The sequence below is a fragment of the Hippocampus comes genome, unplaced genomic scaffold (assembly GCF_001891065.2).
Source record: "Hippocampus comes isolate QL1 unplaced genomic scaffold, H_comes_QL1_v1.1 scaffold487, whole genome shotgun sequence".
Taxonomy (NCBI): Eukaryota; Metazoa; Chordata; class Actinopteri; order Syngnathiformes; family Syngnathidae; genus Hippocampus; species Hippocampus comes.
The window spans coordinates 134,827-157,431 of NW_017805352.1; the positions used below are offsets into that span (position 1 = coordinate 134,827).

Genomic DNA, 22,605 nt, shown 5'->3' on the forward strand with positions numbered 1-22,605 from the left:
AGAACAGGTGCCGAAGCCTTCGGTCAACCTGTGGGGGGGTTGACGTGTGAAGGAAGCAGTCAGTCGTCATCAAAACAGACCCTGGCAGACCACTTCAATGACTCCCAGAGGATATTTCATCTTACTGAGTCCAGTGAGTTGGAGCTAATGTGAAAGAGCATCCTGGCAATGAGCTCTTAGAGCACATTTCCACCCTTGAAAGGCATCGTGACCCCCCGTCACACGTTAAGGGAGCAAAGAGAACAGCTTGTGAACAAGGGCTCCAGTTTTGGCGTCATTAGCAAGCCAGTCGCCACATCCATGCGATGATGATGCGTTCCGAAATATTTGAGGGGGGTTCCCCCAATGGCCGGTGTATTCCAGTGCCAGTCGAAGCCCCCCACCCCATCCATGAGAGCTAGCGTGTCGCCACGCATTCAGACATCATCAGACTCAGTCAATAATCAACAACAAATATTCATTGGCGTATTTTATTGCAAAAAGACTTTTCCCAATAGCCTGAGGTAGGAACTATAACGCATGTGACAAACCAAAGTAAAATGAACTGCGAGGAAGTGATGTACAGTTTGTCTATGAGTAATACACAATATAACACTGTTACATAATCGGTTTTACAGATATGACAGCAAAATGGCTTGTTGAATGGGCGGGGATCAAATATTCAAACAAAAATAATCTCGAACATCAATCAAACAGTCTGAAGGTTGACTATACTTCCTGCCAGCGGAAATTTCAAATATATAACAACATAAAACAGCATTCTTTATACACCATACCGATACATCGAGAGCGTGATCATATAAAAATAGATTTTTTTTTCCCTCCTCCTCACATTTTAAACAAAGTACAACATAGAACACAAATCTTTTCGAGAGCACCAGTAAAAATGTGCCAGACAAGCAAAATGATATAAGTGCCACTATAATGAGATATCATGTCTTTTATTTCATTATTTTTTGTTATTGTTGTTGTTGTTGTTGTTTCATAAAAATAAAATCCTTCTCGAGAGAGCTGTTCAAACGGCACACAATCCGAGCAAATGTGATGTACAAAACAAAACCTCCCTACTTGCATTTATTTACAGCATGATTATTTCCCACAAAAGCTGAGCATCCTTTGCGGTTGGCGTGTGTGCCCACCGCTTCTCCTCACGTACGTGTCAAGTGTTTGTTTACGCCGTCATGGAGACAACCTCTAACCCCCGCCAGCGCGGCAAAGGCAAGAAACGTTTCGGCCGTCGACTGTGACGGCAGGCTTTGATTAGCGACTATTCACAAGCGGGAATGTGCTCTGTGTTCAGGCAACGTCGTCCTTATTGACGTGCGCACGAGGGAGTCACTCAAATCACGGCGAAAACCCGAAACGCCTTCCCGCCGGGAGGATTCTGAACACTGGATGGAAACGAGAGAAAGACAAGAGTCAGTGTGGTTAAGGCTGAGTGGCGTAGATGACACGGACGCGCATTACGGTGCACTTTGGGTTTTTGACGCCGGCGTCGCCACGTACCCACACCGATGACAGACGGGAAACAAACAGATATGACCCAAACTGCTTCGGAAAACAGATGCCCCCAAATACGATTTGTATCCACATTTCGAAAAGCCCGATTCCGACCTAAGGATTACCGATTCCATGTCTTTCGTTCCATTTCGGAAAATCCGGAATTCTGTCACCATTTGGTCTAATTTCAGCCTTGGACTGGAATTGCCCAGGGATGTAAGCGAGGCGTGACTTTTTACATGTCTTGTTGCAGCAACACATGAACATCATGTCAGTTAGAAGACTGCAACAGCAGGTGTCTGAATGTTGGCATTTTCAAAGTTTGATCAACGGATAAGTGATTCTCAGAGCATTCACTTGAGTATTTTTTTCCTTCGACTGTAATTGCCAAGAAATGAATAATTCTAAGCAAGAGGCCCGCATACCGCTCTCCCAGAGGAACAACAGGAGAAGTTATGAGCTGCCTGTACCTTGAAACGATTCAATTCACGAAGGAGAGAAGTGGGCAAAGAAAGTGCTCACTTTACCTGAGAGCCATCAGTTTCTACTCCAACATGCAAAACTCTCCAAGCAACACTTTTGAATTCATTTCAAGGCACTACATTGGCTACTTTGATTTCTCTACCATTTTTTTACGTGTTGAGATCTCATCCTAAGTCCTGAAACACCACCGGGCATGAATTGAAGCTCGACAAACATCAACTACCTCTCTGAGACGACGCCATTTTGGCTGGAGGCGGTGTAGAGTTTCCGCTTGTCTGCCGGCATCACGTCGATGTAACCGCCCGCGTCGTTCCTGATGACCCCAGCGTGGACCGCCGCGCGGCAAATACTGGATTTCTACAGGAACGGGCGACACGCACGATTTGGTTCGATGAAGCTCCAGTGTGCATCCTTCCGTGAGCAAAATACTTACATCAGAGTATATTCTGGTGCCGATGACTCTGGAGATGTGCGAGTTCTCTTCTAAACAGTTCCTTGGGCAGTATAACCTATCAAGGGAACGTATAAAACCTTGTGAGATGCGTATTATTCACAAGGAGGGGCTGCTACGGCGGCGAATACCTCGGGCAATGCTTTGGAGGCCATTGGTAAGGACACAGTTGTTCAACTGTGGTCTCGCAGGTGATTGATTTCACTGCAACACGACACAACAGAAATGGAGCGATAAGATAAATTAAAGCTTAACCAGTGACGTGTAAACTCGGAGCGGACCTGCTACTCTGGATACTGTGAATGAATTGGCACTCTGATATTTCCTGCCCAGAGAGACAAAGAGAATGTTACATTTTGACTTTATAGTTGAAAGTGTTGTTCTAGTTTTTGTCTTTTTCAACACTTTGAGCTGGTCTCACCCCAGTGACTGGACTCCATTCTTGTTAGACTTGATGAAAAAGTCCTTTCTTCCCTGTCTCGTTACATCCATCCATCCTCCATCATTATCGATGACGCCGGCATGGAGACCGGCCCGGCACACGCTGGACTGCTGCAGAAATAAGATGACATCAACGAGATGTGAATGTTTAGCTGACAGGTTTCAAATACGGTGGAAGGAAACGTTCACGGTGTCGCATTGTGTGTACTTACCATTTCATAGTAAACTGTCCCAACTACTTTCCCTGTAGCATCCAAGCATCCCGCGGGGCATTCATATCTGTGGGTTCACAGAGATGGGAAGATAAAAAACAAACCGCACCAAAAAAAAAAAAAAAAAAAGAAACAGTAATTTGTACTTCCTTACACTTTTATGCCTACGTCTGCTAAGGAGATTTTTCATTGCAATTTTGTCTCTGTTTGCAAGATTTGGGGCATATCCAGAAAAATCAAAGTATCTTTACTTCACGTACGAATGGTTAATGAACCTGAATGACAACATTCAGGCACATGGGAAATATGGGGTTTATAATTTTGGCCTTGGAGGAAGTAAGGGCTTTGACTTGCCGCCATTTATAGTTTTATCCGTACCTATTACACGTCGTTCCTTTGCACTGATCTCGAAGTTTGGTGTCACAGGTCACAAGCTGAGCTGCAAAACAGGAGTAAGAAAGGAATTTGAGTGTGCTTACATTCGACGCGGTTGACTCGCTTTAAAATCTGTCAGGATGAGTCAGTCATATTTCCACATAAGGGCTCGATTTGTGCTTCAAAGTCATTTTTGCTATCAAATCAAGCAAGCATTCATAAATGCTTTGCTTTTGACCCAACAATATTTGACCACCATTGAAGAGCAAGTCTTTTTTTTTTTTTTTAAATGAAACAAAACCCGGGATAAACAATGCAATGGCAGCGTACACATTTGCTGTGTGTTGACCACTTCATTCTTTGGCAGGTCATCTGTGGGGGTCCTGGTGGCGGGAGCAGGAAGACTGGGAGTCTCAGGCTTTGAAACCCGGGGCCGGATCTTCTGAGTCGTACGGGGGGCTTCCGGCTCGATAAAGTTGTTTTCTTCTCTTTCCTCTGGTGCAAGGTGGGTATTGTGGCCTTTGAATAAAACATCACAAATCGTCACATCGACACACATCAAACATTTTGGCAGTTTCCTCTGGAGGACACATTTGCATTTACCTTTATAGCAAAGGTTGTCCTTGCAGCCACCTCCATAGCTGGGAGGACACGCGGAACAGGGGGCCCCGTGTTTGTAAGGCGCATGGCCCCACCAGTTCCCCCTGTTTAGGTCACATAGCAACCAAAAACTATTTGAAATATTGTTTGACACTCACAGGCCACAACTCCGGCACATAATGACATCGGAATCCAGAGCTATAGAGTGGATAGGACATTCTGCCGAGACAAAGTCAATAAAGCTCAGTTTGAATGATGACACGATCAGAGGTAATCATTTTTTTCTCATTATAATCCCTCAAGGGGAAATTCTTCATACATTTTTGTGTTGCTCCCAAATCAAACACATGCCTGGAGAGTTGTCAGAGAAAAAGGGGACTTGCAAACCGTGTGCTTGGAGGGACAGCGACTTGCTCAAGGGCACTCGATGCCACGATAAAAACAACTTGAACAACATATGGACTTACTTTGGTGAATAGTTGCACACAAGGTACACGGCCTTGGCCCAAATCTGTCCCCACACATTCATGTTGTAGCACAAGTTGACGGCGCAGCCAATCCGACTGCTGGTGGCCCACACCAGCTGCAAAACACAGAGCATTAAAAAAAAAAAAAAACGTCTTTGATCATAATAAAGCCTTCAATATCCTGAAAAGACGGTTTGGGTCCAGATGTAGCAGCTGCACCTGGGTGTAATGCGTGCACACCGGGCCGGAACATCGGAATGGGCAGTAGGGGTTACACTCTTGGGGATAAGGAAAAGAGTAGTCTTTCACTTCATCGTACCAGGCCTGAACATGGAAGGTGGGCGGGCGATACCTGCAGGGAATGAAAAGAGACATTTCATATTCTACGACAACATGAATTGTTTGATTCAGCGGCGGCTCTGACGGATGGCACCGTCTTTCTTTCTATCCAAGCAATATTGAATGCAGAGAAAGGGAAAAGGCTCGATCCCCTGCGAGCCTTCACTTGGTCCTCGATAGCTGCCAGCGAGCGCACAAGCACAAACCAAACATCCTTGCCATGACAGTTTTTTTTTTTAACTATGCCACCCTTGAGGAAGGGTACACATTGCCAGAAACATCCTCCCTGTCCAATTAAAACTTGGCTGTCTCCCTCAGTTTTTGTATTTTTAAAAAACATTTGATACAAACAGATTTTGTTTAATACATTTATTCCTTGACTAAGTTACTCAGCTTCAACGTTGATTTTATATTGATGCCATTTTTTATTTACCTCCCCCAGTGAGCTCCCAGATTCTGTCCAATCTGTGGCAGTAAACCCGCAGGACCGTGCTCCCACAGACAGGTCTCGGCCCACTCCTCCGCCGTGCGCTCCAGCTCGGTGTCCCATTCCTGAACAAGGTAGGAGAAATCAAATACGGTGTTAAACTCTCCTTTGTTTTATGTGTTAGTTTAAGAGTGACAAATAAACAGCTTGAAGATCTCATTTGGCAAACTTTGTGAGACTGAAGAAAAGGGGTCACCGGTGTAGTGGCCGTGGGCATCAGAGAGCCCCCAAGAACCACATCAGTAGCCCACGAGCCTGTTCCAAAAATTAGCTCACCGCTGATGAGACATTGTGATTTCCTAGGAACGTTGTCGACATGATAACGTGAAAATGTCAACACTTGCAGCGTTGATGAATTTCATTCATGATTAATAATATATGAGTCAAGGTCATTTGAGCATTTTCCGCCGTGGACTTCCAATGGAGCCACCCGCTGCTTTTCACTTTTCCGGCACCGCGCCTCTGTCAATTTCCTTCCTGCTGGGTGAGGAGAATGCTCCATTTGAGCCGTTGGCCATTTGAGTGTCGTTCGAGTGACTCCTTATGCGCACGGGAACCACAGGAACCGTCTGTGTCAGACTTTTCAAAAAGGAATATTGAATTGTGGATGTTAATGCATGACCAATTTACCCGTCTTTCATCACTTTTAATCATTTTCCTCAAGTGACATGACTTCCTCCACGAGCTTGGAAACAAAAATTTGAAAACCTGTCTCGAAGTTAACTGTCTTTTGTTTCGTTTTTTTTTAAAGGCAAAAGCAAATGTTTCTGTTTTTATTAGATCATTGTCAAAGAGTCACAGGGGCTGTCCCCTACCGAGGATTTTTGGATCGCTAAGGAGTGTGAACTCTTTGTTATTCTGAGAAATATATATTTTTTTTTCCTTCTGTGTTGTATAGTGACAGAATGGGAACGAAGCCACGGGGATAAGGGGGGAAGGGGGGCTAAGTGGAGAGTGAGCGGGAAATGGGGGAGGAAGAAATGTGGAGATTTGAACTGATGTTATCTTACAGTCTCAGAGGTGATCGGCACACGGGGTCAGTCGGGTTCCGGTTTAATACCGAAACGGACGTTAACGCAGCTGATGGATGGATGGGTGTGTGCGTATGTGTGTGAGGGATTTTTGGATTTGTATCTGCATGCACGAGCGTGCCGGCGGAGCGGAGTGGCACGTGAAGTCTTCCAGCAGAGTGGCGCTGTGAGCTTTTCTGAGCGGTGACAGCATTCCAACAACACAGACCAAAAAAGGAAGTCGGGAAACAAGATGAAGCGCTTTCAAATCGACCGCCACAATGTCAAGTGTTTGGCAGTTGAATTGGCTCCATTTCCTTTGCATTTTGATACAAAACGCAGTCGTCTCTCTCCAGCCAAGCCACAATCCTGGCATAATAATGTAAATGTTCGTCACGCGTGACAAAGAACAGGCTTTGAAAGCGTGAAACACCCATTATTTAACTGTACTTGTGGTGTTTTCCTTTCATTCAGATTCTCGATGTTGGCAGTATTTGGTCTTTCTCAAGAAAATCTACAGAGACATATTTTTAAATTACTTTTGGTATGCTCAGCCTGCGGGCTTAATTTACCAGGCATCAAAAATGAGACAAACATGGGAGAGAGGGCCAGATATGTTGGCAAGAGTTTTCGTAGTTTTTCGAAATGAAATACCCCACAGACTCGCGATACCAAAAACAGCTCTTTTTTCCCAAAAATATATCTTTTTTTTAATGCAATTCTGAATGGCCGTCGACTAAATGGTCCATGATGGCCTTGTACTGATTTGTGAAAGCACAATTAAATGCACATTTCCACCAGCATAGTTCAGTTCTGTTTTGCCACAGTACAGTGTGAACCCCCATCAGGCTTGAGTTTCCGGGCAGTATGGCAGTAACGATGTTAGCCTTGGGAAAGGAGTGTGACAATAGCGTATTATCGGTGCAGTGTGCCATAAATAGCTCCTTTGTAAAATATATACAAGAGTAGGCAGTAATAAGTGTAACTTCACATGCCGTATGATAACATATTCTAAAGTCGTGCGCCCTTTGGAACCTCGTCATTTTGAATATGACCGTCGTAAACGGACACCTGTCCATCATTTATCGCAGCACAAATGGAGACAGACAATCCTCTGTCGGTCAATCAACGGACATCTGTCTAGCTCCGCCTTTTACAAGCGCACCAAGCCGTCACGCTGCAAACGGCCCCCTAAAGAAGTCGTACTGAAAATGAAGGCTGTGCGGATCCAATATTTTGAGATTCTGAACAATCGACTGCAATCAAGAACAAACTGTACCGCTTGGTGCAAATGCATCAAAGTAGAGTTTGTGAAGTACAATTCAAGGAGGTCTGACTTCCTGCTTTTGCTCGTGGAAAAGCTTCAATATAATATAGAAATAATTATTATATAGCATTTTAACATTGGAAATGGCAAAGAATGGCCCCATTTAGTGCAAACGGCTCTTTAGTGCACTTTCCCTCGCGGTAGTTACCTTGTGACTAAATCGGTCATTTCGTTTCATTCAACATTCCACCAAAGCGAAGGTTTGAAGCCGTTCCCATTTTTGATCTGCCCTCGAAGAAGTGCTGTTTATCACCACACAAATGCGAACACGGTCACAAATAAAATTGTGACTCGATTGTATCCCGGTTGGACATAATGATATGCATAAAATCCAATTTTATTCCAGAGTACTGCACTATGTACTTTGATTTAATGTTTCTTTCCAGAATCTATGATTGCTTTTGTTTTTTTAACTTTTTCCTCACTTCACTTGATTCTTCATCTGCCTTTCAAATCTTTGGAAAGCCTCTCTCCTTTCAATTTCTCAAATCTGTGTATATCATCTTTAGACCTGTTTCTGTTTACCTATTCTTTGCCAACCCTTCCTCGAACCTCACGTCCTCTTGGTGCTCGCCTCCCCCATAAGTCACCCCTGGGTGCCCCTGAATGTTGAGAAGAAAAACTAGCAAAGAAAAGAAAAGGGGGGCGGGGGGACCAACCAACCAACTGTAACAGGAGACAGTAGAAAGGAGCCATGCACTGCTAGCTGCTGGCTCAGCATTTCTCTGCAAAAGTGTGCTTCAAATAGAGGCCTGCCAAGTCCCAATTCATTCACGTACACGCACGCACACACACACATGCACACGCGCGCACACTGTCCTCAAATCCAAACTCTCAATTATACAATTACATAGTCCAGCAATTGCCCCCAGCAGGAACTGTTTATTTTTCCTTCACCGTGGAATAATACTGCCTTTTGTTCCGTAGCGCTTTAAGTGAGACATAAAAAAAGTCATTACTTTCCCGACGCTGTATTGATTTTTAACGGGCCCCAGACCCGTTGGTGGCCATTCACAATGGCGGTCAGGCGGCAGTTACACGTGTAGCGTGTTTGCGAGCGTTCCAGATGGCCGAGCGTGGGGCACTTGACTTTGGAGGAGGTGTGTGTGGTTTGTGTGTGTGTGCGCGTGCACGTGCTCGGTGGGGGCGAGACAGCTGGGAAAACACAAGCCGGGGTGCCGCGCTCGTGATTCTAATTGCACGGTGAAAAGTGATCGTGGAGATTGTGCACCAGTACACGCGCACGCAGATATCCACACGCACGCACGCACGGCAACCAAGTGGTCCAACATATCCGAGTGAAGTTATGCATTTTTTGGCAACGCGGTGGACTTTTCTTTTTTTTCTTTGGAAAAAAAACCCAACCAAAGTCACGTGAAGGGATTAAAAAAGTGTTGAGTGGGAGTAGTGCCAGCTGCTCTGGTGGCGGTCACTGAGCTGTATGGCCCCCCAAGTACACTTCTCAAGTTCAGACTGGGGTCACTTATGCTGCTTTTCCACTGCCAAGCACCGGCTCAGTTCAATGGGCACTTTTTGTTTTCCACCTCAGAATACGGTGGGAAACTGCGACAGGCTCTGATGTATTGAACGCATCAGTAGCAACCATCCACAGTAACAAACAATAACTACGGAGAAAAACCAAGGCTCCTTGTATTATATTAGAGGAGATTGAGGGCAACAGGAAAGCCAAGGGGAAAATGTGGCGCATGATCCGAAGGCACAGCATGACGGGAAGGTAATGTGTGTTTAATTTTCTTGTCTTTGAATTCTCCAATGTTGCGTGGTTACAACAGTGAAGAGGAGACTGACGGTGGCATGAAAATGGAGAGCTGCAACAAAGTGGAGACTATCGAGAATAATAGTGAAGCATCTAGCAGTAGTGTGTCATGACCAAGTCCTGGAGAAAAGAAAGAAAACCCGCAATTGATAGCAACATGCCACAAGATGGCGGCAAAGCAATACTTTGATTGCCTTGACCTGACCACAAAACAGTGACGATGCCTGTATTCTCAAATGTTACAATGGAACCCCAACCGACTTCATAGTACCCGCTGGTACCTTTTTGAAGAATTAGTCTCACTAACAAACAACAAAAATATAGGAGAACGATGATTGTCTGCCCGCTCACCATGTACTCCATGTTGGACGCTTGGGGGTACACCTGACCTCGGAGCTTGTTGTGCAGGTCCAGTATGAGCTGAGCGTCACTGTCAGTGATGGCTCTCCTCCCCCTCTGCTTGGCCTCCCACCACTCGCCATCCTCGTCCAGGTACTTGTCCAGAATCTGCTGCCAGCCGGTGGAGTTAGGTGTTGCCATGGAAACGGCCCTCTGGGTGAGCAGCAGTAGTAGCAGCGGCGGCAGCAGGGACAAGCCCCTTGGCCGGTTTGGTGATGCGAGTCTCATTTTTTTTTTTTTTTTTATGTCAAATGCCAGGTGGGATGGATGTGGTGTGAGGATGGAGATGCACTCCTCAGCATTGGATTATGTGACCTGGCATGAAAAAAAAATAACGATAATACTTTGCTTTCGAGAATCTGACCTGCTCTGAAAGGTTAAGGCTGCTTAAAGGTCATGACCCATATCAGAAAGGCAATTGAAGTCATAGCACAGCACATAGTTCACTTAATGACAGTAGGTCTCTCAAACCCAAATAACGGTAGCTTTACAACTAATGTGACCTCTAATACAGCTGTGACCTCTGTCACATTTTTTGTTGAATATTTTACAGTTGAAATTGTTCAGCCCCCCCCCCCCCAAACAAAAATGCTACATGGACCAGTTGACCACTTTCTATGGGAACCACCATGTCCACGGACCGTATTTTGAGAATTTCTGCTCTAATTAACATAATTATTAGACTAAAAGATAACCGCATGTTCATGAGCACATGTATGTGACAAAAGTAAAGAGTGTAATGAGTCAAAGCAAATCTTATCAGCAAACATGAGCATGCACAAAGATCAAAGTGACTCCTTGTGCCAAACGTATCACTCAGACAAACTTACCTTAAATGGATTCACTTGCAGTCCATCGAATGAAATCCTGTCAGTGTGCAACAAATAAAGTTTGCAGCACCTAGTTCGAAATCCACCTTGAAAAGCTCCAGTGACGTGAAGAGCTCATGTGGGACTCAGAGTGACACGCGCACCAAAGTTTGCTTGCCTTTGTGTCCACTGTGCACCAGAGCCTCCTCAAGCATCGCTTCCCCACATTTTATCCTGCACGCAGCAGCTCTCGGCAAGCAGCCGTCTCTGGCCACGCCCCTCCAGCCCGCTGCCAAAATGAACGGAGCACTTTTGGATTTGCCTCTGAATTTATACTTTCTAACATTCTCCTCGTGTTTATTTCTGACAGAAAAACGCAACGTGTGTGAGTTGACTCTGTATTATGATGAAGCAAATATGTATTGATTTAGTCATGATGAATGTGTGTGGTGGTCCACTCATTGACTTGGACAGATTCTGTTTAGAATGTGAGCGTGAACGGCGTCTGTATGTTTGCAGTCAAAGGTGATGTCTGCCTTTCACTCGAAGTTAGTTTGAATTCGGTCCAGCTCTCTCCACAATCTTGAACGCAGGAAACAAATGAAAGGTTGTACATACCATATTTTATTGTAATGTTATTAACCTGCATTGCAGTCCTTGTTTTATTCATTTGGAATTTGACCACAGTTAATAGCCTTCACATAAACATTCTTAGTTCCAATTTCTCACGGGGGCAATAGACTAAAACACAAACCAACTCTGTTAATTCCGAAGGCCCAACCTGTCGTCATCCCCCCGCCTCGCCCGCTTCCATTCTCAAACACTCAAGAGCGAATTCCAGCGACATAATGGAAACAGGCACATTTTGTCTTTTGTCATGTGGCACATGTGGAAACGGTAGCCAATCACGGGGCCTCAGCGTGTGTGCTGACTTTCCATGACATGAAACAGTCGAGTTTCTTGGAAAAATGTGGCCGCATGGTACGGCACTTGAGGACACTCCTCGTCTTCAGTGAATACACAAGCTCATTTTTCATCCCCAATATCTATGTCAATCTTTAATACCTGGTTGGCCTCAGCTATTTAACCTACTTCTGAAAATATGAGCCGGTACAAGTGCACTCTCTCCCCTTACACCTCAGCCGTCGAAAAAGCAACACTCAAGGTTTGCTCTGCACTCCCCAGAGGAAAGTGTGAAGAAACCAAAAACGCTCGTTCTCTTGCGGTGGAATTAGCACCGCGGCGCATTTATTTTTGTATGCTTGCCCGCATAAGGATTCACGCCACCCGACAATTCGGAATATGACAATGTTGCAAGCCATAGAAAAATCCAGAACCAGAGGCACAGTCATGCGTCCCACCACTGTAGACCTCGACATATCTCACGAGACCTCAGTTCAGTTCGTATGAAAGGGCTTTTTTTTTTGGCTCCTGTTTTTGTTTGGTTAAGCAATATGATGGAGGAGTGGTTAGCATGTCTGCCTCGCAGTTCTAATCTCAGCTCGCAGCTCTTGTGTGGGTTTTGAGTCTTCCATCCCTGCTTTGCATGGGTTTTCACCGGCTTCCTCCCACATTCCAAAATCATGCAAGGTTGGTTAACTGAAGACTCCAGCTTGTCCGTTTGTGTGAATCCGAGTGTGAATAGTTTGTCTCCAGGATCGAGGTGTAACTGCCTCTCACAGGTCAAATGGGATCGACTCCAGATCCTAATTGAGCCCCTAATTAGGTACCATAGAAAATTATTCCAAACAACAACACAAGAGGGAGCCACTTAGATGGCAAACCCATGTTTCAATACATTACCAGTATTGTTGCATGCTCTGTTTGTATGCGTTGCTACTCCGCGTGTGATAAATGAGGAGTTGTCTGAAGGTTTTGGTATTGCTGTGATTTCCATCAGCCAATTCACCGGGTTTCAAATTACGATAAACGGGTGTTCAATGTACCCCAAATTGTACCAGATGTTCTTTATATCATGCATGTAGCCACTGTTTAGTACCTACATTCATTCTCCCCTCTATTCAACCCCAAGAACCCTGTCGAAAGCTTCCGCAACTTCAACACTTTTTTTGTTGGCCCGCCTTATCTGCTACAGTGCTCTGTAAATAATGCTTTGGGTTGGACTGAGGTCAGAGCTCTTTGAGACAGCATCGGGGTGATCTTAGAGGAAAGGACATCAAGGTCATCGAGCAGATGAGGCTGTCGGCAGGGGGTGGCTATCTCAAATACACACAGCATGGCTTAGTTGCCTCTACCCCCTTGTGGTGAAAAGGTGTAAGTGCACAGTCCATGTCGCAGACGCAATGGAAAGAAGGTCGCTTGAGCGTTTATTCATTGTCCTGTTAGTACGTACACGCTTTGTTCTCACGAGAAAGACACTTCACCACACTAGTCGAACGACTAGTTTGTAGTACTAGTAGAACAAGTGTGTGCATTTGATAGAAAATGCCACAGAAGTAATGTTACTCCGATAGAGAGCGCTGTTCGCCACAAAGTATGTTAAACTGCAGTGAACACAATGAAAGCAAAGCATTTTTTTTAATGCATAGACCTCAGATCACCACTAAGTGTCAGTGTTTTTCAAAACATCAGTTTGTGGGAATTACATACCTCACTGTTCAAAAATACATGTCACGTATTTTAGAATATTACTGCGAGGCTTAGGCATGAATTCAGTTTTTATTTATTAGTGATGCAAGGTTTTTTTTCCATTTTATAAAGTGTTTAAAGGATTTTAATGCCATTTAATGTATTTTAGTCAGCAATTTATTTTACTTTATTGTGGTCTTCTCTTTGCATTTGGAGATAGCGGGGATGTTCCGAATGTTTGCATTATTTGTGCATCTGGTGCGTCTGATTAAATGCTTATCATGCGAAGTTCAAATAGTTGAACAATATCTTTTGGTTGATAAATGGATTGGCTTCGTTTTTGACAATGTAATAAATTTCTATGACCACGTTGAATGTAAGTGTTTTCGTGAGCCAATGTCGTAAAACTGTGCTTTGAATGCCGTTCTGTTTTGAATAACGCTGCAATGCATCATGTCAAATGCGCACCTTTGTGAAACATCAAAGCTTCAATAAACCTTTTGACCCAAATAAATAAATAAACAAGTGAAGGGGGCAAGCTTGTCTGATTAAGGCCTCGCTTTCCCAGCTCTGACGATGATGATGTTGGCCCACGTCTCGTCAAATGTCCCTGCTGGGCCCCGTACAGTAAAGAGGCTGGAAAGAGCCTCATCCAAGACAAAGAATACGAAGGGGAAACAGGGCGCGTGGGCCACCTTTGGTTCAGTTTGTGTTCCGAGACCCCAGGGGTCTGGTCCAGAATCTGCTCGTGAAGACTTCGTCTTCAAGCTGCTATATGGAGATATACAGTAACAGTGCAGTAGATTTAAAAAAATCTGGAATGGCAATAATCACAGTAACTGTGATGTCATTCTATGGCAGACAACTGCCTGGCCACCACACAAACTGGATCTCATTCACTCTTAAACGCGTGGAAAGGAAAATGTCACTTTTTCAAAGTATTTCCACTGGCGTTCGATGACGGTCAAAAATGATTTTGTTTCAGATTGTGTCATGTTTTTTGTGTCCCTTGTTCATGTCTTGTCAACTCACCAGCCCTGTTCCGTGGGTGTGCGTGCGTGTGCGTGTGTGTGTATCACTTGCATACACTTTCCTGAATGTTAGGGCCGATATGTCCTGACCAAACAAGGTCAATGGACAAAAATAGACACCTGAGACCCTGCAAGTGATTTGCGTACATGAAAAACTTTTATTTTTTTACTCCCTATTTGAAGTCGGAGGAATCCATCTTTAAAGAGGCACCAGAAGCATTGGTGTAAAAACGTGTCCCTACTGTAAGCTGTTCTGCCCCTGACAGATTTATGGTTGCAAAAGTGCTTGGACCAACATTCAAGTGCTGACATAAGGCTCTGGGAAGCACATATGTCAGCACGATCACGTGAATGCACGCATATTGCTCCACGCTTAAGTGTGGGACATAAATGCAGTACTGTTGAACATGGGGAGTAGAAAACATGGGCTGCTTGGTGGAGGTTGGACAACGTCACTCACTTTTGTGCTTGCTGAGCATGTAAACAATTCAAGATGGGTCACAGCCACTGTGTCGTATACTATTCAAAGTGACGACATGTTTTGCCCTGAGGTACTCCTAAATGCCTGATTTGGATTTTATGATTGGTACAGTGAACACGTACTGATTTGATCTTTTGCCACCTCTGCCATCTTATCGGGTATTGTTCAAAATCAGCAGGATTCTTGCCTTGGTCACGCCGCGATGCCTGATAGATTGAAGCGGATTTTAAAACCAGACTGACTGAGATGTGACAGTGAGCGTACCGATTGAACAATTGGTCTGGATTCCGACTGGCTTAATCGTGACTTGTTGAGGGGCGACCATATACTTGGACTGATTTGACCTTTGGCTTCAGCTGTTTGGGCAATGTTGTGTTCGCTATTAAAAGTCAATAGACTTCTTGCATTGAGTGGCAAAATAATACCGGAAAGGAGTTTGAAATCGTGATGGATAAAGAGGTGACAGTCAAAATGTCAACATAGGCTTGTTGGGGCTCTGTTTTAGTCAATAGATATGAAGTGATTTTAGTTCTTACTTGAGTTCAGAACATCAGTGTTCCTGCTCATGATCATCCCATTTGGATGGCTTCTACAGCTTGAGCTTGTACAGCTGTCTAAAATGTCCGCTCTAAGTGCGCGGCAGGCTTGCCCATTGAATCCTGATTGTGCCTTTGAAAAAGCCATCAATCTTTTGTTTGGCTCCACACACTGAAGAGCTTTCCAACGCAAACTAGCCGATTCCTCGAAATCGCTAGTTTGCTTGATTCCAGGCATTGGCAAAGTGCAGGAAATGGATTGAGTCCCTCATACGATGCAAAGCGCTTGCGTTAAACTGGATTACATTCCCACCTGCGCAGATGTCTTTTGAGCACCTGGGCTTGCACGTGTTTGGCTAATGAATAAAACATTTGGCCGAGTTGTTTGTTTGTTTGATAGTCTGCCGACATCAGGGCCAACGCTCAGGCTGACCCAGACACATACCTTGCAATCCCAAATGGGGAAGGAGGAGGGAAGAAAAAAAAAAAAGCAGAAACATCTGCAAAAAACATTCATATTTGCACGTTGAAACAAGGCTCCTGCTATTTTCCTTGTCATTGTCTTCAGGTGTTCTGAAAATGATGAAACATTCAAGAAAATGATGTTTTTGTCTCGCTTTGTGTGCCTGGAGGTGACAGACATTCTCGCTCTTTGCGGCTTCTGACATTCCAGTCTGCTCCCCGCCTCGCTCCGCTTTGAGGTCAAAGCTTTCCCTGGACAAACTCAGACAAGAGGCTCCCTTGAAACCTGCCCGTGTTTCCTCTTTGCTCCCAACACACACACACACAGGATGTTGGACTGTTTAGCCTTAATGTTGATACAGTTGGATCCTCTCAGGTCGAACATGATTCGTTCGGACGCTGGACGCTCTTTGAATTTCCCCGTAGGAAAGAGTGGAAAATGAATTAATCCGTTCCAGACTCCGGTCTCATAAAACCTCGATCTACTATTGGTCCAAAAACGCATACTCTGTCCTCACTTCATAACCTGTTACCTGTAGAGTGGCACCTAGAGATACAGATTTACGAGTTTCCGCTTTAACTTGCGAGTGTACGCTTGAGATACGAGCGCTGCATGATGTTAGTCAGCTCAACTCACTCCGCAACAGGCAGCTGCTTGGCAGATAGAATTAGTGAGCATTGCTTGAAAGAGGAGGCTCAAAGCTGTTTGTCGCCACTCCAAAATTTACTCTCAATCTAAAAGAGAACGGCACTGTGTATTGTAAGCAACTGCATATTAGCCTGGGGAGTCAGCTAGCTTAATGCTAATGCTAATAATTGATGGGGAAAAAAGCCATAGCATGCTAATGAATGGCATGTATGTGTTGGGGTTGCGACCCTTTGCGCAATGGATATTTGAACACAAACAGTGGAGCAGCACACGTAGACAGAACATCTGAGAGATACATTCTTTATCCTCTGCAAAGAAATATGTGGCATACAGGTTGTTTTATTTGAACAAATATGACCTAAAGTGGGGGAGCTTGGTAGGCTAGTGGTTAGCACGCCAATGTTTTGCTTGGCACCGTTTTGTTGTCAAGGAACTATGCTGAAATGAATTGAGGAGTTTCATTTTGACAAACAATGTTTTGCTGCCACCTCATGGCATCCATAGGTAGTTATTCACGAGTCGCCACTATCCGTAGGCACGCATGTTAGCATTGAATGGTCCATAGTTGTGTTTGTTTTTGTCTCCTTGTGCTCTGCAATTTGCCTCATGACCAGCCCAGGGTGTACCAAGCCTCGAGCCTTTTAGGTATACGTTTTGCATGTTAATATCTGTTTGGTGAAAGTTATGAATTCATTTTATTGAATTAGAGCTAACTTGAAATGAATGCAATAACATCCGTTTCCTATTCTATGGTTATCACCACACCTTGGAGACAATTTTTAAACCATTTTATTCACAATTTCAAAGCAAGAGAGCAGTTCATTGCATAAACAGCTTGTAGTCAGTGCGGAACATTTCCTGTTTTGTTGAAGTCGCAGCAATGCCCTCTGTTTTTGAGTTGATCACTGATGCAGCAAATGTGTTGTTTTCTTTACTTAACTGCATGCTGTGACTTGTTTCGCTGTACAATCCTTTCATAAAACAATACAAGAAAAAAAGGAATACTATTTAAATATTTCCCAATACAAAAATGAATAACTTATACAATAATTGTAGTCTGAAGGATAATCAAGGTAAAACGATTATGTACATTTACATAAAAAAAAACACAAAGTAAATGTTAAGTATTTTGGATATTTACAAACAATTAAGGTGCACTTGAGTGTTTTGCTCCAAAACTGCATCACAAAGATATCTCCGACATGTTGTGCTTAAAAAAAAAAAAAATTAACGAAAGGGTGAAACAGGCTGATGACAGCAGCGTTAAACTGTAGATGGAAGTCATGCACTGCGAGAACTATATGAGGTGTCAACCACAGCACCAGCATCGCCAACACTTGTGTTGGCTTTTGGTTTGATCGTGGTATTATTCCGTTAAACAATACAAAAAGAAAATGTACTGTACAGTTGAACTTTCTAAGTGCACTTTTGCCGATTCATCACAGGCTAAAAATAGACATCCGAGAATGAAGCGTGTGTTGTTGCTATGCCGGCGTCCGTTTGAAGTTATATCCCAACATTCCGACAAAAGCAAGAGCACACAACATGGAGGTGTGATGCCCTAGTAGCACCATAGTGAGCAGACATGAGCAGCTATCGTGATGTCAGGGCCTTGATGGCTACATTGTCAATGGTAAAATGTACGTAGCACCGCATGTATGTGTGTGTGTGTTTTAAGGACCCATTCTCCATATAAATAAATTTAAAAAAAATCAAATAGAGTCCAGGCAAGTATAAAAAAAAAAGTCTCGAATAGTTACATTAATTTACAGTTCACGTACACACCGTCAAAATGATCTGCTGCCTTCAAATGTGTCTTCGTGTCTTTAAATAAGCCGTATATACAAAATAGACTGGCCCATGCCGGTTGTGCAAATCGTTATGCCTTTCGATGCCAATAGTGTCTCTGTGGTAGTGGGGCTGGCCAGGGCCTGGTTTATTTGAACCAGTGCAAGTAGTTGGTCTTCAGAGCAGGGAAGCACATGTTGTTGCTGCACGAGCCGCCGTAGCTGGGGGGGCAGGCGGAGCAGGGGACCCCGACTTTGTAGGGAGCCTCTCCGATCCAGTTGCCCCTGCGAGACGCGACAGCCGAAAGTGTCAATAGACCTCGAAAGTGGGCAGGATGAAGACTAGGAACAGCAATCTTTTACTTTATAAAGCTCATCTGTGGTGTAAATTGAAACAGATGATTTTTGCTATCATTATTGTTCGTTTTTGTTTTTCTACCTATCTATCTATTTGCATTTGCCATTTTGGGACAAATTGAGATCTTAAGTATGAAAGATTGAATGCATAAAAAAAATAAAAGCATGATTTGTGTTCGGCGTGCGTAATCTCATGGCTACAAATCCACATGATCGCAGTTGATGCATTTGTAGTGTGTCCAATAGACGACAGCCAAATGGCAGCTGCAGTGGAGGGAGTCTTAAGTGATGAATCGAGCTCTTGCGTGATTAAAGCCAAGTCATGTTGACTCTCACAAGTCAAGAAAGTCGGTCATCAATGGGCAGAGTGCTTTGCATATATCTCAAACCAATGGGATGAAATGACCTTGCTCGTAAATCCAAATTGGCTTTAATTCTTGGAACGGCTCCCCTTTCCTTTTCTTTTTCTTCTCAAGCGCTTTAGTTGTACAGTACCTGTTTAAAGGCTTGTACTGTATTGAGTCTTATCTGAATCTCCCCCGCAACATGGGTGGCATTTCACAGCTTGGCACTAAGCGGCACGAGCGGGCGACGGGATTAGAGCTGCCGTCGCCCAGCCGTCGTCAGGTGAACTGGTTCATTGGTAAAAGCGGCATGTCGCAACCCGTGAGCTACTTACTTCGGCGAGTAGTTGCAGACTAAATATGTGGCCCGTTTCCACACGGATCCCCAAACGTTCATATTGTGGCAGGTGTGAACGGCACAGCCCACTTTGTTGGAGGTGGCCCACACCATCTGCAACAAAAGACAAAACAGTTGTCATTGAAGGCAATTTTATACATTATGCCAAAGAATAATGTTAAAGTGAGGGGAAGAAATTGATTTTCAAAGCGCATAGCCGTGTCTAATGTAAAAGTAGCGTGTTGATGCCACCTATAGGGAATCACAAAACGCCGCAACCATTCCAAGTACCCTATAAAGTTTCATCAGAATGAACGCATCGGCAACATTTTATGGCTTTTTTAAAAAAAAAAATTTTTTTTTATTTATTTTTTATTTTTTTATGCAGAAGCACTCAAAATTGCACTTTATTTGGACTAAGAATAAGATGCTGCATTAGGCCGACGAAATGAAGCAATTTCAAGAGGGCTTTTGCTCACTCTGGCCCTCGTGATAGCTTGTAGGAATAGCTTGCTTACCTGTGTATAATGGGTGCACATGGGGCCGTAGCATCTGAGGGGGCATCGGGGGTTGCAGTCACGGGGGTAAGGAAAGGAGTAATCTTTGACCTCGTCGTACCACGGCTTCACAAGCTGAAGGATTGAACGATACCTGTGAAGAGAAGCCCACCGCTACTTCAATTGGTTGCGCAGATAGTCAGCTGTGTTCACACCCACAAGGGTGCAAACCGCCTGTTTCTTAAATTGCGTGCATCGGCGAAGAAGCCAAAAGTCGTCTCGCTCGTCCATGCAGATTTACGCCATGCGCCAGACTTGCACTGAGCACGAATGTAGAACCCAAAGTGTTTTGCAAATTAAACATTCCTATAGAAGTAGATAAATGGGTTATTTGCCTTTATTTTAGCTCCTGCCAACCTATAAGCCCAAAACATTTGCAGGATATATCATAAATCTGATTATTATTTATTGTAATATAGAATAATGCATTGCTTGTGTTTGCAAGAATTTTGATAGGAGGGGATACAAAGTGAAAACAGTCACACTTAGTATGACTTGTGCTCCCCTGAGTCTCATAGTGTTGCTCCCAAAAAATGCATTGGTGAACGATGGTCCACATGGAAAGTCAAGAGCGACCGAAGGGACGCTTCTTTGTCCTCATGGGTCAAGCCTGAAAGCATAGCTTCTGTTTATTTGAGGGGGCACACGAGCATTCCTTGAGCAGTCACCAGGTCACCGTTCAAGGGGAAGAAAAAGGAAGGGTGGGTGGGGGGGGGGGGGCAAGGCAATGACCGTGACTGCAAAGCAGCATCATGCCTGCTGAGAGTGCTGCAGCAGATGTTGCCCATGGGTGTCTGGGGGAGTGTTAGAGGTTCGCAGTTCACCTACCGTCCTGTCCTGACGGAGAGGTTCTGACCCAGAAACCTGAGGAGGTGAGACGGGCCGTGCTCCCACATGCAGGCGTGGGCCCAGCTCTCAGCTGACTTGGCCAGTGTATCATCCCACACCTAGACATACACACACACACACATGGAAACCATTACACAAGTCATGTAAAATATAAACACAAGATCCGCTCCATCTAAGTCACATTTAGCACTCAGATGTGAGCTACGGCATCCATCAAAACGGTTACATAAGAGAAGTGAGCGGACAGGCAGCCGTCACGCAACTCTTTGATCTAAAAGGCCTTTTCTTCTTCTCATTGCTGAAGGCAAATTGGACAGTTTCCAATTGTGGAGGCAAACACTGGCGTGCAGATGTGGAGCATCCAAAGATGACTGAACTCCACAAAAGCTTTCTAATGAATATGAGCCCAAAACAGAAGCAGCACTTTTTAGAGTAAGGAACCATATTTGGTCATTTGAGCCACAAGGAACAGCACGTGCATTAATGAAAGAACCACCTCCATCCCTCCATTTTCTCTTTAGGTTAAAACCAGTATCATTGCATTATTGTTGTTGAGGTCATGAGAACAAAATATAGAGAAAAATGTCCTTACGTTTTTTGTTTTTTTTTTACATTTTAAATGAACTATGACATTGAATAAATAGTTAGCATCTTGCGCTAAGATGATTTACTGCCATCGCTATGAACACTGGTTTTTCATAGCGATGCCAGTAATGTTGTCATTTGACTTTTGCTCGAAATCACTGTTAGGCATCCTTAGTGCGACGCTCCACTAGGATGCATGATCCCTGCTTCCTTTTGGAAATGACTGCATAGGTGGTCCAAACTGCTGGCCAGAGGAAAATCGACAAAGACTGATACAGTACTAACTTTCGAAACCAGGGCAGAAAAAAAAACACCACTTTGGCTCCATCGAATGAATGCATCTTTACCATGCAAGTCTCCTCCACGGTGGGCGGTGCATTGACGTCGTAGAAGATTCAGACTCACCATGTATTCCATGTTGGACGCCGGAGGAAACACCTTGCCCCTCACTTTGTTGTGGTAATCAAGAATAGCCACCATGTCGGTCTGACTAATGTAGCGCTTCCTCCTGCTTTTCGAAGAAGAGCCGCCGTCCGTCCCGGCGTCCGCGCTGCTCGAATTGGCCGCGTGCAGGGCGGAGGAGGGCGCGGAGGTGACGGTGACTGCCAGTGAACTTGTTGCGCAAAGTACGCACAAAAAGATGAACGCAAGTAAGTGAGGCTGCATGTTTTTGCCGGCTCGCTGTCCTTCGCGTCGTGGTCGGACCTGCAATGGAAGGGAATGGATTTCTTGACTAAGCGCAGGACAGCAGTCAATTACATTTTAATTGGACAAGAAATTCCTGGCTAACCTTTCTTGTGCGGCGCTACCAAATGAGAGATGGGAGAAAGGAAGGGCTCAAGTTTTCCTCCGCTCGCAGTTTCTGCAGCTTTGCAAACTATAAGAAGTCTTAGGGTGTCGTTGGTCTCTGCGGGTTTATATAGTCTTACCAGTGGACGATGCAGGAAGTGCACTCGGACGTAGCGGACCACCCTCTCCCCCTCCCCACTGCATGGTCATCTGCAATACAGCATCATTTGTAAACTGTGTATGTGTGTGTGGGTGTGTGTTTGTAATTTAACCCTCCTGTTGTGCACGTGTCTTTCTAACAAGGTGCATGGGTCAACGTGATTACGTTAAAGCATCAAACAATGCACTTTTTTTGGGGGGGGGGTTGTTCATTTCAAGTGTAACTTGCAACAGAGAAGGTCTGCTTTAGTTTAAGGATAATGGGAAGTAATCATTCACAATATTGTCATCAGATCCAGTTGAAGAGTCATAAAACTCTTCCAAACTTCCATAAAACTTTAATAGGAAGTTGAGGGTTTTTTTTTCTTTGAAAATGCATGTTTTGAAAACGTATGCATTGAACTATATATATATAT

At 44.3% G+C, this 22,605-nt stretch overlaps 2 protein-coding genes and 1 long non-coding RNA gene across 3 annotated transcripts in view; 1 reads left to right on the top strand and 2 right to left on the bottom strand.

Moving 5' to 3' along the window:
• Positions 1 to 456: 456 nt before the first annotated feature.
• Positions 457 to 10,915, bottom strand: crispld1a (cysteine-rich secretory protein LCCL domain containing 1a). The gene is made up of 16 exons (XM_019871877.1): positions 10,699 to 10,915; positions 9,821 to 10,183; positions 5,302 to 5,420; positions 4,749 to 4,881; positions 4,530 to 4,645; positions 4,066 to 4,166; positions 3,793 to 3,981; positions 3,466 to 3,526; positions 3,088 to 3,154; positions 2,856 to 2,986; positions 2,716 to 2,759; positions 2,566 to 2,638; positions 2,417 to 2,492; positions 2,207 to 2,340; positions 1,321 to 1,391; positions 457 to 1,290 (listed from the first exon to the last, which is right to left on the bottom strand). Exons 2-15 carry the CDS (start codon positions 10,094 to 10,096, stop codon positions 1,340 to 1,342), a joined length of 1,572 nt encoding a protein of 523 aa, XP_019727436.1. The 5' UTR covers positions 10,097 to 10,183; positions 10,699 to 10,915; the 3' UTR covers positions 457 to 1,290; positions 1,321 to 1,339.
• Positions 3,879 to 22,605, top strand: part of LOC109517009 (uncharacterized) — a 35,014-nt gene continuing 16,287 nt past the window's right edge. Inside the window, exons 1-2 of the long non-coding RNA XR_002168463.1 lie at positions 3,879 to 3,967; positions 5,311 to 5,429. This is a non-coding gene — a long non-coding RNA (uncharacterized LOC109517009). The remainder of the gene's footprint in view (positions 3,968 to 5,310; positions 5,430 to 22,605) is intronic.
• pi15a (peptidase inhibitor 15a) lies at positions 17,197 to 22,146 on the bottom strand. Its single transcript, XM_019871880.1, has 6 exons — positions 22,032 to 22,146; positions 21,647 to 21,946; positions 20,636 to 20,754; positions 19,769 to 19,901; positions 19,249 to 19,364; positions 17,197 to 18,497 (listed from the first exon to the last, which is right to left on the bottom strand). The coding sequence occupies exons 2-6, from the start codon at positions 21,905 to 21,907 to the stop codon at positions 18,362 to 18,364; spliced, it is 765 nt and encodes a 254-aa protein (XP_019727439.1). The 5' UTR covers positions 21,908 to 21,946; positions 22,032 to 22,146; the 3' UTR covers positions 17,197 to 18,361.